The following is an 18,703-nucleotide window of genomic DNA, read 5'->3' on the forward strand; positions in this document are numbered from 1 at the left end:
TGAGGGGTTGTGATAATGCTTTTTAGTGGGTCTGGGAAGGTGGAGGATGTTAAGACCTCTGAGTTCTAGTGGATGTGGGAAGGTGGAGGATGTTAAGACCTCTGGGTTCTAGTGGATGTGGGAAGGTGGAGGATGTTAAGACCTCTGAGTTCTAGTGGATGTGGGAAGGTGGATGATGTTAAGACCTCTGCCTGCTTCTCACTGGATGGGCCTGTACACCAAAACTCTGTCTGAGGAGGACAAAATCAACTCTCTACAGCAACAGCTGAATGAAGGGATGAGTAGAACACATCTCTTCCATCAGTGTGACTGATGAGCTTCTGGAAAAGAACTGCTGAACAGAGGAAAAACAGAGGATAGAAACCTGGGTGAGGTACAACCAATAAGTGTAAAGCACACTGCTTTCTACAGTCACAATCAGTCTCACAAACACATGCAGGACATAAGTCTTGTGTTTCTCTCAAGCCAGCTCCAGGGAGACCAAGACCTCCACCTCACATGTCCTGAATCAGTGGCGTGCTACATGCTAAACTAGGACCAGACATGATGTCACAAGACACAAATCAAGAACAGACACCACCATTTTGTTTTGTTTTTTAAACGAAAGCACAGGCTTTTTGTTTATTGACCACTGCACACACATGAACAGATGAGAGTAGTTACTGTACATCCATGTAAACAGTCAAGTACCTTCAACACAGGGGGACGGAGCCCATACAGAGTGTGAGGGAACACACAGTTACGTACTGGTTACAACACCGAGTCGTACAGTCTCACCGCACATCCACTTTTTAATCTTCTCCTCAGGCTACTTTGGACCTGTCGCTTGGCCAATTATAAATGTCACCCTCTAAGAACAACAAAAAACAATGAAAGGAAAAAAAAAAACAATTGCAACAACAAAAGAGGAGGAGCACAGCGTGTAGCCTCAACGGTCAGCTAGACAGGATCAGGTTTCACATTTATTCTCATTTTTTTTATGTTAATAATGGATATGCGCTGGTCGGAATGTTCCGGGCTCTAAAGCAGACTTAAGCTGTGCCTGTGGAAGAGGATGGAGCAGACCCGAGCCCCAGACCACTGGGAGGGAAAGCCATCCTCCTCCTCCTCCTCCTCCTCCTCCTCCTAATTGATTGTGGTTGAGAGAGACCAGGCTGAGGGACCAACTAAAAGGGTTTAGCCTGAGTAGAAATCAATTAGCTCTCCATTGTGGCCCTTGTGGGCATAAAATCAAACAATTCTATTCTTTCCATGATTTCTATGGTAGTACAATAATATACATATCTTAAAATACATTAAACATACAGAAGAATCATAATCTATATGAAAGTCCACAATCAAGCAAGGATCTTTTTTGTCAGTACTCAACTCCTTACTTAATACAGTGTTGTGACATCTTAGCTGCAACCTATTTCTGAAACCTGTGCATCTCTGAAACAGTTTTGTGTCATTTTGTACAGTGTGTACATGACACTGCTGCCATTCAGTTATCAGATCATAATCTCAAGCCCTGGCTTCCTTACCTCTCTACAGTCACATGTGTAGACCAGACTCATACTACAGAACTAGACATACATTTGTCATAATTTTTTCAGCAACCTGGACCATAATTATGTCACAGAAGAAGCCCAAAAAGTGCAAAAAGATGAGCACCCTCAATGCTCACACACCGCAGTTCCCCTTCAATTTGGACATAATGACCTGAATCAAAATAAAAATAAAAAAAAAATAAAAAAAACAAACAAAACAAAACCAAATGATAACAACAATAACAACAAAACAAATCCATTGCATTGTGGTGTCAAGAGGCATGCTTATGGAACTAGGAAACACTAACATGCGCACTCATTAAATTCCTGCACGGCAGGAGATAACACTGTGTGGAACCTTCACTCTCCAGAATGCCCCACCACACCCTCTTCCCTGCCTCTCGGTCACAGCTCTGGCAATTGGGCCATTCCTTATCAACACTTCCTGCTCCAGTCTGCCACTACAGCCTGCTCAGTCTAGGAGTGTGCCTGGCAGCACCTCCACATCGACCTCTCGTTCACACGTCCATGCCATTAACCACGTCTCCATCCACACTCTAAGCAGAAATACACAGATACTGGCAGACTCCCGGCTCAGGACAAACAAAACTTTTTTTTTTTCACAAAAAGGTCGGTTTCTTGGGATAGGAGTTCAGTCTCAAATCTTGATATTTGTAGGTCATTTTCTTTTTGCAACTTATGCCCACTAGCTCTCGGCTCTATAAAGTACACAGAAGCTGAGCTTTAGCGATTGTTATGGGGAGCTGTATCCAGAATTCGCCCACCAAGTCAGATTAGCTCCTGGTGAACAGACAGACTGTCCCTGTTTACACCACGGAAAGACAGTGAAGTTGTTCTGGCTCGGTTATCTCTTGGCTTTGACCATCAGTCTTTCCGTTCAGCTAAAAATGGGAGGACTGACCATTGGCAAGCAAACCATGTGGCTGTAACCACATTGCATGCTTTATCTTTCTTGCCCAATGGTACATATGGCAAATGTAAAACTGCCTTCAAAGATCATTTCCCTAACTTGACATCTACCATCCTGACACAGAGAAGCTACTCTAGCTCCCTTTTTAGGTTCCCAATGTGTGCATTCCTGAAAGGAGGGTCAGCCACAGGCCTGTGTGCATCCTCACATGGTTGACTTCCACTGGTACTGTCTGTGACTGCAGCTTCTCAGTTTAATAGCAGTCTGATTGCTCCACATCACAAACATGTTGGTATAGAAGACGAGTCGACTTCTCCACACATTTCATGCAAAACAATAATGGAAAAAAGTTTATGTAGTTTCAAGCAGAATCAAATATGTCATTTCAGTTTTCTAGAATAATATCAGGGTGACTATTACGCAAAATTCCTAAACATTGTTTCATTATCACTTTTTGCTTGTTCTTCAAAAAGGTCAAAGCTGGACCACTAGGAAACCACAGGAAAGCACAGACTGGACTTTACAAAAAGCAGGTTCCATCAGTGGATTTAGTAACACGTTGCTTGTTCTGTACAGTGTTTTGGTGCTTAATATCAAACACAGAGCAATGTCAGACATTCATAAATTCATTAATATCTGCCATTTTAATCTTTTCTTTTTTTGCTGCATGGAAAAAATGAATAGAAAAATATTTTGAGGCTGTCAAAAGTTAGAAGTTAGTACACTGAAAGACAATAAAATGGCCCCCAATATTTGCCACTTATACCTCCAATTCAGCATTCTCCAAATAGAACAGCCCTTCTATGTGCTGTGAGCGACATCAGGTTATATAACAAGGTGTAAAAACCCTCACACAGTCACAGTCAAAGGTCAATATGTAAGATCCAAGACTTGTGCTAGGCTAAGAGAGCGCCATCACCTACAGCCCACTCCTGGCCAAACCACTCCGACAGGAGAGACTCGATACCGAAATACAAGGCTGCCCCCTAGTGGCGGGAAGAGTGTATTTTCTTTAGGGAGGGAAAAACCTACATTCGTCAGGCACTTGATTGTGACCGCACAGCAAACCCAGAGCCCCCCAGTCATGCCCCTGATTCAACTGTTGCACAGAGAAGGCAGTAGACAGCATAAGACCTATCAGAAACATGAGCTGATACCACATGGGATCCCTTGCAAGATACCTCTCGCTCCATTAACAACTAAACGATGGTCGATACACGCACACACGCGCGCGCACGCGCACGCAGGCAGGCACGCACATAAAAGGCATGCATATCATGTCGACAGTATTTTACACCTTGCTATACAGACGGGAGAAGATCAGCTAAGCTTGTTCTGGTGGTGATTTTTGCTTGGAGAGATCAAACACATGCTTCCACCATTCTGACAAAGCTTTGGGTGACGCTACGTGGTCTGGTTGTAACACCCGAGTATAAAGAGAGAGAGAGAAAGAGAGAAAGAGAGAGAGAGAGAGAGAGAGAGAGAGAGAGAGAGAGAGAAGCAGCAACTCTCTGGAGGGAGAGGGCAAACAGGAGAGATAAATAAATAATAATTGACACAACAGTGATGGCAGGAGAGAGAGACAAGAACAAGAAACAAGAATGAGGTAGAGCCATCAAACCAGCCACTTGATCAAACTCAGCAACATAAAGGAGAGAAGAGGAGGTGAGATGAGGGGATGGGTGCAGTAGGGAAGGGAGAGAGAGAAAGAAAGAGAGAGAGAAAGAGGGATGAGGGAGAGGAGTGCCCCCTGGAATGTGCTCCACGTCGCTCAGCTAAGGGCTCCGGAGCGTCGGTGCAGGACATCCCCGGGCAGCGGCGGCTCAGAGTCATCCATGGGCAGCACCAGCCGGGTCCCGCGGATCACCAGTTCGTGTTCACCCAGCGCCAGCTCCCGGTCCAGCTCGTCCGAGTTGGCCGCCACCACTGACGGCCGGGAGCTGGTGTGGGCCCCGCTGGCGTCCGTGCTCACGGTGATGTCGCCGTACGTCAGGCTGATATCGCCATCATTCAGGATGAGGTCAGAGTCGTCGTCCCTCAGCTGCTCCTCATTCTGCAGACAGAACACGGAGAATCAGCAGGACACAGGAAGGGCATATGAGTCTGGACTAGTCCCTGCCCTGTCCCTGACCACAGAGGCCTTTGGTGTGCTGTATATGTGGGCTCCCTCACCTCGTAGGCCTGTGGGCTGGTGAGGCAGCGGGCGAGGGCCCCACAGCAGGCTGGCAGGGTGGCCGTGAGGGGAGGACCACTGTGGGTCAGAAAGGGCTTCATGTAGCTGAGGGACAGGCAGTTAAGGTCGCCACAGCAGCGCACACACCACTACACCAATTCTGAACTGAATTAGAACTGAATTAAACATTCATCACCTCCCACTACTTTAAAAACATATAATATATTCAAACCATAATATGTTCAAAAGGCTGTCAGTGTGTGTAGGTGGATTGCCAATCATAAAGGATACTTGTGGTCGAAGTTGTACCAGATCCTGAAGAGCCAGGCACTCTCATGCTTAGTGCTGCGCCGCTCTATGCCATCAGGACCAATCTGCAGACATGATGAAGACCAATGAAGGACTGCCACCTTCGCATGATGGTAAGAAATACAGTACATTGGGTATTCAATGTATGTTAAACTCCATGAAACTGTTGGATAAACTTACTGAGTGCTCTTGGTCCGGATCCACACCAACACTATGGATTTAAAAGAGAAGATACTTTTGTTAAGACAACATATGAGGCTTAGTTCTACTGATACCAAACCACACACAACTGGGTTTTCCTCCAAAGCCTGAAATAGCTGAGGAAGATCTGTAGTGCCCCTCTCAAAACTAAAATGTCATGACGCCATGTTAAATTTTCACTTAGCCATTAGCCATGTTCATCTGGGATGCGTTAGCAGAGAGAAGTGACTGGACCACACTGAGGCCGGTGCGAGTGGCTTACTGACCGTATGCGCTGGCAGGACAGCATCTGTGTGGTTCCTCCTCCGCACACCCACACAGTGAAGAAGACCACCAGCAGCGTGGTGGAGAACATCATCCGCCGTGCGTAGGTGGCCGTGTCGCGGATGGACAGGGCAAAGGTCATGGCACCGCGCAGCCCTGAGCGAGAACAGACTCTTTAATATTTCAAACAGGCTCCCTTTCCCACCAAGACAACCACCGCGGGGTGTCCATTCCCACACCAAAACAACTAGCGGCCTCTGGAAGCAGACACTTTGGGATTTGTTACCCCAGTGAAGTCTCAACACCCGGTCATACTTCATAAATACTTGATCTAAGGAGGTGTTAGCTTGTTTGAATTTCTGTACATTGGAAATGGATGTGAAAAGGAAACTCAAGAGTGTCTCATAGCGCTTGTTCCAAAGTCAGGGAGAAAAGGCTAGTTTTTGTTGGCTTATATACGCAGCTCTAAGGACAAAGTACAGAACATGTAGAGTGGTTATTTTTCTTGTGTACATACCGGCAAACATCATCATGTGCTGGAAGTTGGAGCTGATCTTGTTTCTGCGGCCCAAGTTGAGCAGGAAGGAGAGGGGGTAGATGTTGGCTGCTCTGCCCAGAAAAGTAGCCAGCTGTGTGTGAGGGGGGGGGAAGGTGGGGGGGGGCAGTTAAGGAAAAACCCCAAAAAAGGGGAAGTGAACCCAGGCAGCTGCCAGAGCCTGCTCTCCACCCAAACTATGACTCTCTGTCCTTCCTGCTCAGCCAGTGGCTCCCTTCATAAGGGAGTTATTCTGGAGGGTTCTACCCCATAGGAAACACAATGTTGGCAATGTTCGGATGGTGACCGCTACATGTCACTCAACATCAGGGCCTGGGTACTGCAGTGCTAGTGTATTCTTAGACATTTCTGCAGCAGTCTAACTGAGGACCATTCACATCTCCATTTCAAACACAAATCCCCTAAGGGTCCTCCAGACAACGCCATTTTAAAGCCTTTCTTCAGGGGTGCAGTAACATGGAAGTACACTGTAGGTTTACAAAACAGCATCGTACAACTTCTGCCACTATAAGTCCCAATGAAGCCTGCCCACAGGGCCATGGGAAGGATACGAAAGCTCCGATGATGAAAATGGGGTTGAAGACGTGGTTCTGGAAGGTGAACAGCGTGAGCCCCATGTAGGAGAAGATGAAGTTCTCCGCCAGGAAGTTAAGGAGCTCAAACAACTGCAAAGAAATAAGCAGAACACATCAAAAGTTGATTCTCTGTTAGAGCTTACATTGAGTTAATTTCCTTCAGTTAAATCTGCCTGAGACCATATGATGCTTGCCTAAGGGAGCTCTGAATGTGAGCTCAGTGAGTTATAAATCACTGTTAGATTTCTATGTATGCAGACCAACACTGAGCAAAACATTACGCAGACAATTACAGAGTTGAATTCTACTCAAATCCATACATAACATACAAGGACACAAATGATCAACAGAAGAGGAACATTTACTGTACATTCATTATCCTCCATCCACAAATGTGCCTTCCTTGCCCAAACATGCTGATGCGTAAAGACTGAGACAGGAATGGGAATGGTGTACAAGACTTAACTCTTTCCATGCAGGGTAGGAACAGTGTGGGATCTCACCTGTTTGGTCCTGTCCTGAGACTCAGGTGAGAGATTGTTATAGGTGTAATGAGCCTGGGTGATTCCACAGAACAGCACAGCTACCACACCTGTCAACAGAAAGGGGAACAGGGCAACAACACACAACCATTACTGAGGACTGGGCTGAACAGGAAACTTAAGCCTTCCTCTTGGCTCATTACCAAACTCAGCTCTGGGCTTAGGGTGGTGGTGTCATGTTTTTTTTGCATTGTTTTCTGGTAGTAAGTGTGTGAGTATTTATTTACATATATAAATGTTTTGTCTCAGTTAAATCATTTGTTCTAGTTCTCTGTGCAGAAGTAGAGGATGAGTGGCCATGCTGAAGGGAAAGTGACCTGTGAAGCCGCAGGCCTCGGCCAGCAGGAATGTGCTCCAGGACATGAGGAAGAAGAGGGCCGTCTCCAGCAGCGAGAAGTCCCGCAGCTTGGTGAATTTGGTGACGTGGAGGAGGAGAAGTTAAGGGTCAAACTGAGTCAGTTAGCTGTGGAGACACCTACACAACCAAAATTCTCTAGGTAACTCTGCTGCATTTGCCAATCGAAACATGAAAATATCTGCCCAATGAGCAAATGCTAATACCTGGCTTTACTGGCATATTCGCTCATCTTAACTGTTTAAACGTGATTTGATATCAATTTTGATTTAAAAATTGTTTGTCTTGTGTCAAGGATATCAGTGCCGTCATGACTCCAGTAGCCATCCCGAGAGCGAAGGAGCCGCTGAAGACTCCCAGGAACACCCCGAAGGACTTGACCATGGCCATGGCCTCGAACGTGTGGGTGTTGTCCCCCTGAGGCTGGTAGGCCACTATGGACCTGTGCACAAAACCCCACAGGGACACGGGCAAGCACACAGGAGACACGAGACAGTCACAACTTAGCAAAGCATGGACATATTATCTAAGATCTATGTTTTATGTTAATATGTATTATGCAAGAATTATGTTTTGGGGATACTCCTAAACAACCACTACACATCCTAGCAAATAAAGCCATGTAAAATTGGCACATTGCTGATGTATTATGTACATGAAACTATATGCTAAATGCTATATTGCTAAAGTAATTGCTGAGATGAATACACCTGCCTTCAAAGGGCACAAGACATTTTACATCTACATTTATCTGCCTAAGGGTTAACTTCAGCAGAGGCTGTGATGAGGATGTCATAGCTACTGTAACATACTGTACCATAGTGAACAGGAAACAAGGGAGACCAATCCACAGCAAACCCCATGCACTTTCAGTGTGAAACAGACTGAGGCGGCCCACTTTCTCATTTATGGTGCCTTTGGAACTCAAAGCCATGGTCTGGAGTTACCACATGCAAGGCAGTGCTCGAATTACGTGGGAGTCAGAGGGAGCCGAGCTCCCTTAGAGTGAGGACTGGCTCCCATGAAAACAACAGTCAAAAGTCAAAAATCTGAGGGGGTCTCTCATATTTGAAGGTGTCTGGCATTGTAATTTAATCTTAAACAACGCTCATTATCCATCCCTGTGCGACCTCTTACCATTAAAGACGTTAAATTAAAATATAGGCTACTACCGGACGTAGACCTACCTTACGCTCTTAAACGCAGCATGACTGCACTTCACCACCACACCACTAGACTATATGAGCAAACCACATACGATCGATTTGACAGCACTCGCAAGTCCGAAGAAGTTGCTGCGATGCGAGTGCTGTCAAATGCTTTGATGCGAGTGTTTTATCTATTTACATAGGCGTTCATTGGGCTAGCCCAGATGGTTTGATACGTGTTAAAAAAATCCTGTTTGCTGTTGAACTTGCGCTTCGCCTCTTCTATGTTTATTGATAAAGCCATAAATTATGGCCCATACTTCAATGATTGTGTGAATTGATCTGTAGCTATCCTCTGCCATTCAGAGCTCCGGAAAGTTCCCAGATATTTTGAAACACCTGTTAGCAATCTCTGATGGCGGAATATTCAATTTTCAATCAAAATTGTTCGTCTATTTATTTCCACGGTTCAACACACGAGACGACTGAACACCCAGTTGTTAATATCACTATGTGTGCATTAGCCTATAATACCAGAACATAGTTTGGCTGCAATGGCTTTATTAATTTCTGCCAGTTAGTGCATTGTCCCTGTGTATAAGTTAAAGACTACATGCATTATTGTGTTTGACACTGAGGATAGCCTATCTGAGGTGGTCTGGTTCAAATGAGTTATGTTGTAAAAATTGAAAATGACACTCAGACTAAATCGTTTAGCCTATTCCTTTGTATTTTGAAATTGAAATGAAATATGGACTATTGCAATCAATAATATGTTGAAATTAATTAAAAGGAATCAATTTCAATGAAAAATCTCTGTCTGGTTTGTGCGTGTGTCAAGTTATAGCCTAGGCATACCGTGCGCATACTGCCAAAAGCGCCACTCGCGCCTAGGCTATTTAATTGTATGGCCTTTAGGCTATGAGCCGGGATGTACCAACTTGATAGAGACACCCCCTTAAAGACAAAAAGATAATTCGAGCCCTGATGCTAGGTTTCTACTTACAGTAACTGTGCACATTTGTAAAGCTGGGGTTGTTGTTGTTTCTTGTCAACAAAAGCACAAACAACAAAACTTCTACTGGTGTAGTCTTGACAATCAATATGGGATTCTATGGGACATCTGCCAAGGGAATCTCTGCTACCTTATCTGACAAAACAACTATAGAGTTTGAACAGCTAAGGAAGTTCAAAATGGGCAGAGGTAGAAAACCTGAAATCAATGCATTATCTAAGTTCCTTCTTCCTACAACTATTGAAATCTTTATCAAATCAAAGACTGGAGGAAATTCTGTTAAAAGCGGTTTCCAAATCAGGTGTAGGTTTGTGAAAAGGTCAAGGTGCAGAGATGATAGCTAGGTAGAGGACAGGGTTAATCCCCCACACTGCCACAGTGAAATGTAAGAGATTCTTTCTGTGGAAGTTATTTGCTTGTGGGAGAGCCCAAGAGGAACTAGAAAGACCTGTTGAAAACAAAATGGTTTCTAGAGTAGAGCAGAGTCAGATCACAGCATAAAGGGGCAAGTTCTCCCATGTGGGTAAGGGTGCGTAAGTCAAAAAAAGCACGTAACTAAGTGCTTTTCAGTCTGCACTAATTCTCCCCTTCATTTAAATCTGTCATTTAAGTACGATGGAGGGAGTTACGCGTTTTGGGATGATGTTGCTCAATGTCGGCAGCAGGCCTAGTTCTATATACATGTAGGTTACACATGATGTTACAAATTAACATTACAGTATCAAATTTGGTGCTTTATATGCTTTATGTTTTTCCCCATTACAGTGTCCCAAGGTGGCATATTTCCCGACATTACCTTATCCATGAGGCTACATTGTTAAATAGGGAAAACCCTGTTATAATCACCCCCTTTGGATATTGGAGCTTACGACTGTGCATCTTTTGCATAAATTTACAAAGACGCCTGCACTATTTTCGAGCAGCATCGTTTATATTCTCCTGTCTCTGATTGGTTTGTAATGGAGGCTGGTATTGTTATGCCAGTCTCTCTACTGTATTCAAAACTACAACTACAGGTATCAGTCTACAGCTTTGTTAGCATAGATACATTGATATTATTAGAAGCAGCTGCCATTGAAACATTCTTTCTCAATAGTGAGTTTTTAAATGATGAATCTACACAGCATGTCTTGACTCTTTATAAATAAGCCTCAGAGCAAAAGGGAAACTTCATTAAGTCAATTCTTTGTTAGGCTATGTGATGCCACACCACTTTACTGTTTACTGCTATTCAGTTTACCATGCTTACGTTTTCAAAATCAAAGACTGGTCCTGTGTTCTTTCTAGATTTAAATGACATTCAGAAGGTCAATAAGAAAGTCCACGTTCCACGTTTTTATATCAACCTAAATTAACGAGGTGGTGGATCAGTCTGGTTCTATTTTAAATAAATCACGCTGTGTGTGACAGAAGTGGGAATGGGAGAACGCGTGTAACTGAAAAGTGCCTAACTGAAAAGTGCGTAACTGAAGCTCGTAAAAAAAGGGCTTACGTGCGTTTTACGCACAAATGGGAGAATTCGCCACTATGTGATGACACATCATTTTACTGTATGCCATTCGCTATTCAGTCCACCTTGCTTACGTTTTCAAAATCAAAGACTTAACCAGGTGGTGGATCGATCACTCTGGTTCGGTTTTAAAAAAATCACGCCTCTTTCATAAGGCCACCTTGATTTCAAACTTGTGAGCTGTGGGTTTGACAGAAAGCGGGAATAGGAGAATGCGCATAATTGGAAGCGCGTAAAAAAGGACTTACACGCGAATGGGAGAATTCGGCCCATAGTCCTCAGAAGGCAGTAAAGAAACACACTCTAGTCCAAACCAGTCAGCAAATCACCTCAGGCCAGCCCCACTCTGCAGCTCAGCCGCATAGCTGCTCTCATCTGACATGCAGGCCTAGTCATCATCCAGCAGCAGAACTAATGAGTAGCCAATGAGTATCATGAATAATGTGTAAAAGGGGGGAAAACTGGCAACCCTGCTCTGAGGCAGGCCTGAGGGTGATTGGCTCTGCATGGCCTGGGACAAGACCTGGGCGATGCACTCATGGGAAGGGGGGGGGGGGGGGGGTTCCACTCAACGAGCTGGCAAGCTAAGCACTACTGGGGCAGCACCCGTTGAGGGGCCTGGCTGTGGCGTTGGTGACGCCCTCTACCCACTGGGGTGCAGCTCCGTGGCTGTGGCGTACCGCCACCCCACTGTGTCTCCCGTAATAAATTAGAATTCTGGAGAAGGAGATGCCCGGGGGAAGGACGAAATCAGCCGTTAGGGTCAGTACAAGTACAATCCAAGCATTCCACTCTGGCATTGTTAATGGGTTACTCACAAGTAATTATACAAAGTTTTAAAACCACAGCTGCATACTTGTAAACCTCTGTTATTAGAATGTGTATGTGTATATGTATGAGTAGAGAGGGAGAGAGGGAGAGAGGGAGAGGGGGAGAGGGAGAGAGAGAGAGAGAGAATGAGGAAGAGAATGCATGTGTATGTATATGTGGGGGTTTCAACCATTCTGTAACTTTCCTCTAAACAAAGACCAAGTGTGTCATCATGTTCCATTTTATCTGGCCATCATGTTATAATTTTGTCTGGCCTTTAATTCCACTACAAGCAAATTACAGGGAAATGTCAGGCCACTCACTGATAATTAGGCTCTATGGAACGAGTCACAAGCCCCATCTCTGTGAAACGGGACTGAGCCCAAATAGTGCAGTGTGTACAAACATCCTTAGTCTGCTGCGACGCTGGATATCGTCTACATGTTGAGATGGAGGAGTACTCACGAGGAAAGGACTACTGCTACAGCATCATTAAGAACGCTCTCGCCGAACAGCAGCGCGTACAGGTCCACATCCACCTGGAGCTCATTGAAGATGGCCAGGACTGTCACTAGAGGAAGAGATTAGGGGAGTCCCCATCAACCAATGCACATCTGGGTTTTGTGTGCAGTGATGCTGAAACAGCATGTAATGTGTGCGAATTACATGCATGCTACATCGAATTATACCGGTCAATAAACCAGGAGGAACTAGGAGAATGGGTCACACGATGCAGCATGTAATGGGTGCGAATTAGCACCTGTGCTAAAAACACTCAAACAATGCATCTGGTTTGTCCAATGTAATTGCTATGTCCATATCAAATAAACATTAATAATAATAATAATAATACTAATTTCTACTGTGTGTTAAGACTTAAACATAGACATAAACTTTCAAAATGGCTACTTTAATTCTAAAAATCACCCTAAAATGAGTTATAAAATCCATCTCTGTCATTTGACTTCACTAACTCTAATGTCTGAGCATGATGACTGTTTAGCTGGCCAGTGTGGGCGTCATACCTGGGTCCGTGGCGGAGACGATGGCTCCGAAGAAGAGGCAGTCTGTGAAGAAGAAGTCCCCACCCAACTGCCCGATCTGCTTCATCAGCGTCACACAGCCGTACATCAACAGCCTGGCAGGAAGGAGAGCAAGCACAGGTCAGAGCCTGTTCACACACACTTGCGTCACTTTCAGTCGGTCAGCCCGCGAGCGAGCGCACCCCAGAATTCACTCACCCAATGATGAAACACGAGATCACCGTTCCAAGAAATGCATAGGCCAAGATGGAGCCCATGTTCCTGAAGAAGTGTCTCTGGAAAGCCACAGGAATAGAGTCAATCAAATCAATTCTTGTCACTGAAGTGGTAATAAAACAATCAACAGTCCACTGGTTTGAGTAAAGCTCCTACCCTCTTTAAGCTGTAACCAGCATGGAATATTATAGGAGGCAGGAGAATGTTGAAGAACACCTCGGGATCAAAGGTCACCTGAAAGGGGAAATGAGAGTGTGAATCATGAGACACCTGAAGGTAGGTCACTACATGAGAATGGCAGTCACAAGGCTGACGATTCATATGCCCTTGTTGTATGAAGACTGATTTAAGTCATGTAAATTACGGAAAAGGAAAGCCCTGCTCAGGGCCTGAAAGGGCCAAATTCTGCTTTCTTAAACTTTCTTTTGTCATGCTACATATTATTGGTAGTTTAGCTGGATTGTTGATTAAATGAACTATTCAATACATTCTTTAAGCAAATGCAATGCTGCCCAAACAGTTTAGTGCCCATCTAAGTTTTACAGTAGGCATTAGAATCCTTCAATGACTACAATGACTATCTGCATGAAGCGGTGTCTTCTTACAGACCTCCCATACTATTGCTAAGAAATTGGCTGTTCTCTAGTTTCAATGTTGTCAAACCTTTCAAATAGGTTGAACAAAGTTGTGTGTTTCTTCTCTCTGCCAAATGCCTGTTACAGATTAATCATTTCAAAACATAGTGTCCCTTTAAAGGTGCACTGTTGGAAAATGCTGCCAGGGTACTTGGGACCACACACGCAATTAATGCCAGAATTCCTTGCATTTGCTATCAATTTTAATCACAGATAGCTACATTAATAGTTGATTATGTATAAGGGATTGTGTAAGGTATTGATTCATTGATTGACTCGGGACTCGGGTCATGATTTGTGCTGTGAGAGTGTGTTTTAAAGCTGATTCTGTGTGTGTGTGTGTGTGTGTGTGCGCGCAATGAGTAAGCACAGAGAGCACAGACAAGTGTACCCCTTCAAACCCCTCTGTATCTTGCACCATAATAAAACCATGCACAATTTCTGCACATCTCACAGTGTGTGCCACAGAACAAGCATCATTATTAGTCAGTCCCTAGAGCAAATAAGGAAGGAAGGACATGAAAGACAGCTCGATTCTTATGCATACCTTGCGAAGCATCTCATTGTCCTGCACATCATCTATCTCTTTGCCACTGATCTCGCCTTTCAGGGTGTACTCGTAGAATTTGCCACTGACGTTAACCAGCAGTGTGGCAGGACTTGCATTTACATGGCAGCTCAGTGTGATGTTGTTCATGTCTCGCGGCACGTGAATGCCATATCGTAGTACCACGCCAACCAATAGTCCTAGTGATGTAAAAAGATGCACTTGTGGATCACAAACCAGGCCATGAATTACATCAATACACACAGTGGCAAACGTTTTTTAGGCAGACAGTCTCTGACTCTGTTTATTCTTATTCGAATAATTTACATAACGGTGACCAATTCTCCTAGTTCCTCCTGGTTTATTGACAGGTATAATTTGATTAGCACCTGCGGAGCTGCGCGAATTATACGCAGTTCACACGACCTCAGATAAGCTCATCCTACCTACTACTGGGCAGAAAAACTACTGTCGTGTCTTGTGACTTATTGTGAATGACTAGACGAGCGCTTTAATTTACTATCGTTCAGGGTCAATGTTAAAACTCAAGTCTGAAATCGAAAGCCTCACAAATACCTACGATTCGCGCTCAAGGCTATAACTGCAGCTAGACCTTAATCAGGGACTCGAAAGCTGTGCCAAACGCTAGTTATCTCGTTCATTAAATACTTCACCAATTATTTCCGATTAGTGAGCTTACTTCTGACAACCTATCAGTGCTGCCTTCCCATATCAGAATAACGTACACAAGGTATAGCTAACTAGCTTTCACTGACGGACATGACGGTGGCAAAACAATGACATCGGACGTCTCCATTCTGAGGCAGCCTCTTACCATATATCATAGCCAGTCCTGTTTCATGTAAAAATCTAAACCGACGGTGTTTAAAAAGCCAAATGGTTAATATTGTGAGGGTTAGGAGCATGATAAAAATTAGCAGGTCGGCACTGTCTTGTCTGTGGCTTTCCTCAGCCTTCTTCTCTGTTACGATGTTCTCCATTGCACTATCTTCAGCTCTGGACAAACAAATCGACAGGCTGACTAAAACACATAGGGACAACATCCCTGATGCACAGCAATTCCCACTGTTTTTCCATCTAGAGCCCATGTTGACATTGCTTATAGCAGGCAGTCCGTGCGTTTAGGTTTCTAATGTATCTGAGGAGGGGAGGGGTATGGATTGTTCCTGATTCAACGCCTCGCTCCGCCCAGTGGGATGCTGCGTCACCTATAGGAAACAAGTGGATTTTACTTCTACAGATCAACTTTGCGCTTATAAAACGCAAATAGGAATAGTCCCTTGAAAATACTAACGTGATAGCTCCATCCTTTGGAAAGCCATACAAATGATATTTTCAACATTCATTAATATTTCTCTATGACACATTTCGATATTTCTGTGTATGTAGTGTGAAATCTTTAAGCGACGAAAGGTGAACGGGTACGCCTTACGACTTTTATTTTGGATTGTGGTATCATCCATTCCGGATATTGAACCCTCATTCGGTTGAGTTTGTACATCACTCATATGAAGATGGCTTCGTCCTTTTGGAAAGGTGTCGTTGGTTTGGGCCTTTTTGCTTTGGCACATGCGGCTTTTTCTGCGGCACAACGTGAGTATTATTGTGTAAAAGAAGAACAGCCCCGAGTTCATATTTTAATTCTTACTGGCGAGAGTAGTAATTATCGCTAAAAACGTCAGGCCTCCACACTAAGTAGCTCGTTAGCTTAGCCTTAGCTGCTCTCCGGTTTAACGCTAGCTCATTGCTTGCTAACTTGCTACTAACAGGAACAAGATTAAAGCTTGGTACTTAAGTAAGTGGACTTTTCAGTTGACTTCATAATTTGGTAAATGTTAAGCGAAAGTAATGAATGCTCATCGAAGTGCTGTCAGTTGCATTCTGTCGCAGTGAACGCTTTGAACGAAAGTTTATTGTGCCAATATTTGATGCATGACGCAAGTTAGCTAGCAAGCTATGTGAGGAAAATGCACTGTTAGAGTTGATAGCTAGCCAGTTGATAGCTAGTTAACGATCCCTGTAGATTGGTTGCTGCATTCATGTAACTGTCTTTTCTGGTTAACACGTTGCAGAAGAGTGAGATATCTGCCGATGTGTGGTTGTGATTACCAAGGTTCTTATTAAAGCTAAATGTTGATGAAGTGGATGTTTTCTATTCATTGTAGCATCCTACTTATTTAACTTGATTATTCTCCCTCTTCACATTTGCATATTTTAATCTGCTTCGGTGGTGATCTTATTGTCAAGCTTTATACAGTAGCAGATGCTGATACTGCAAAGAACTCTTCTAGCGAAAGTGCCGACAGGCAACCCTGTATTTCTTTGTGTCTCATTGAGCAGTGGAGAAAATTCCCCCTTCAGATCTTCTGAAACCGATAATTTGGATGATCACGATAAACATGTTGGGTGTGCTTATGCTGTTTCTAACTACGTTTCTCGTTCATTTTGCCTTTCCCATACAGACCGATCCTACATGCGCCTTACAGAAAAGGAGAATGAAACGCTACCGATAGATGTAAGGACTCGCTTCATCTGCACCTCCCATCTCTGTGCTGGAAATATTTACCTATATGCGTCAATCATTTGCTGGCTGTATTAATTCCTCATGCATATGTGTGTTGATTCCTTCTGTCTTATAGATTGTCCTCCAGACGTTGTTAGCCTTTATAGTGACGTGTTACGGAATAGTTCACATCGCTGGAGAATTCAAAGACATGGATGCATCCTCAGAACTGAAAAACAAGTGAGTGCCAATTGAATTCTCCAGGTTTTATGAGTAATGATGGATTCAGTGTTTGCTTTAGCTATCAGTTATTTATAAGATCCCTACCTCAGCATAGACTTATGACGTTTCATATGACCTTTTCACCATTATAGGACGTTTGACACACTGAGGAATCATCCCTCATTCTACGTGTTCAACCACCGGGGCCGGGTGTTGTTCCGCTCCCCAGAGCAGGAACCCATGACGGCTCCTCAAGCACTACCCTCAAACCCCCTACGGTTACGCAAACTGGAGAACTTCCACTAAGACTGGCCTTTACTGGGCTACTGTGCCCATCTCTCTCCCTCTCTGTCTTTCTCTCTCTTTCTCACTTTGTGCATCAGTGAGCGCCTGGGTTGGTGAGGGATTGGGGAAGATAAGAACATATATCCCCTGTCCTTAACTTCTCTGCATATGTTGTATATGCTGTATAAATTTGCATCTCTTCAACAGTGATTTCCACATGTAAATCTTTGGACTGTGCCAACTCCTTGTTTTTTTTCCAGCTTGTTTGTAAATAATGTTAATGCTTGGGAGTCTTAAGGATTGAAAAGAAAAAAAATCTTCCCAGTCCCCAGTCCTGACAGGCGTTGTTACAGCGGTTCATTTCATTCATTTGTCACACAAAGGGGTTCAGTAACACCTCATTTAAAAAAAAAAAAAAAAAAGAAAAAAAAACCTTGCATCAACCTCCACATTTAAGGCTGTGCAGCTGTTCCTGACTGAATTATGTTCTTCCCGGCCATGCACTCAAACTGGGGATGTCCAATGGACCATACAGTGTATTTATGTTCATTCATGTTCATCGTCTGGATTTCAATTTATTATGCAATAAACACCTGAGGTCATGGAAATGCATTAATGATATCTGTAAAGGCTGAAACAAACATGAATTGAAGGTTGTTTAGCGCTAATGCTAACGATACTGTGAACACGTAGTGGAGACTAATGGTACATTTGTTCTGGGGAGAATGTTTGTAATTTTGTTCCACTTTTATGTCATGACATTTTTAACTTAAAAATAATAAATTCTGAAATTTTATGGAAGAATTTGTAACCTGAACAAACTCTGACTTTTGTTTCCATCATTCCTTATTCACAGTGTTGAATATCTTAGCCTTGCCAACTGGCAAAGACGAGAAAAAGCAGCATGTAGAAAGGACAAAGTATACAATGCCCCGATTTATTATTAATGCTTTGCAATATCATCAATAGGTCCCAAAGGCCCCCCTAGTGTAGTGCATGTGACCTTTGAAGGTAACTAGAACTTTCAGTTGGTGAGCTGTCAATGTGTAAGCAGTATCTGCTCGCATCACATTCATCCTATTGTAAAAATAGATTAGTCTCATTCACATAACCTGGTGAAATTGGCCAGTGGCTATGTGATTAGTCTGCATACAAAAAAGCCAAAACCCAATGAACTGCACTGTAGTAGTGGTAGTGGTGTATTGCTACCTCAGATGTATACAACTACACAAAGCCTGAAGTTATTTTCAGTTTCATATCTACATTGGTACATAAACGCACACAGTCTGAACTTTGTCATGTTTATTTTGTTG

General features: G+C 43.7%; 2 protein-coding genes across 2 annotated transcripts; one reads left to right on the top strand and one right to left on the bottom strand.

Moving 5' to 3' along the window:
• Positions 1-1,685: 1,685 nt before the first annotated feature.
• Positions 1,686-15,556, bottom strand: slc9a6a (solute carrier family 9 member A6a). The gene is made up of 16 exons (XM_042074495.1): positions 15,195-15,556; positions 14,360-14,559; positions 13,334-13,411; positions 13,160-13,236; positions 12,944-13,056; positions 12,384-12,489; positions 7,736-7,877; positions 7,398-7,503; positions 7,042-7,130; positions 6,515-6,628; positions 5,925-6,036; positions 5,410-5,563; positions 5,123-5,153; positions 4,925-5,007; positions 4,633-4,738; positions 1,686-4,513 (listed from the first exon to the last, which is right to left on the bottom strand). The coding sequence occupies exons 1-16, from the start codon at positions 15,466-15,468 to the stop codon at positions 4,232-4,234; spliced, it is 2,067 nt and encodes a 688-aa protein (XP_041930429.1). The 5' UTR covers positions 15,469-15,556; the 3' UTR covers positions 1,686-4,231.
• Positions 15,557-15,674: 118 nt separating this feature from the next.
• mmgt1 (membrane magnesium transporter 1) lies at positions 15,675-18,211 on the top strand. The gene is made up of 4 exons (XM_042074508.1): positions 15,675-15,973; positions 16,843-16,895; positions 17,020-17,123; positions 17,258-18,211. Exons 1-4 carry the CDS (start codon positions 15,889-15,891, stop codon positions 17,409-17,411), a joined length of 396 nt encoding a protein of 131 aa, XP_041930442.1. The 5' UTR covers positions 15,675-15,888; the 3' UTR covers positions 17,412-18,211.
• The last annotated feature ends 492 nt before the right edge of the window (positions 18,212-18,703 follow it).

This window comes from Alosa sapidissima, chromosome 20, assembly GCF_018492685.1.
Source record: "Alosa sapidissima isolate fAloSap1 chromosome 20, fAloSap1.pri, whole genome shotgun sequence".
In the NCBI taxonomy this organism is placed as follows: Eukaryota; Metazoa; Chordata; class Actinopteri; order Clupeiformes; family Clupeidae; genus Alosa; species Alosa sapidissima.

Bases quoted from the DNA above. Each gene is read 5' to 3' on its own strand.
- slc9a6a (XM_042074495.1), bottom strand. From the start codon at position 15,468: ATGGGCTCTAGATGGAAAAACAGTGGGAATTGCTGTGCATCAGGGATG. The intron at 13,412-14,359 runs GTATGCATAAGA...TTCCCCTTTCAG, and splicing joins ACAATGAGATGCTTCGCAAG to GTGACCTTTGATCCCGAGGT. The intron at 5,154-5,409 runs GTCAGTAAGCCA...TTAAATCCATAG, and splicing joins CTGTCCTGCCAGCGCATACG to TGTTGGTGTGGATCCGGACC.
- mmgt1 (XM_042074508.1), top strand. From the start codon at position 15,889: ATGAAGATGGCTTCGTCCTTTTGGAAAGGTGTCGTTGGTTTGGGCCTT. The intron at 15,974-16,842 runs GTGAGTATTATT...TTTCCCATACAG, and splicing joins GGCTTTTTCTGCGGCACAAC to ACCGATCCTACATGCGCCTT. The intron at 17,124-17,257 runs GTGAGTGCCAAT...TCACCATTATAG, and splicing joins TCCTCAGAACTGAAAAACAA to GACGTTTGACACACTGAGGA.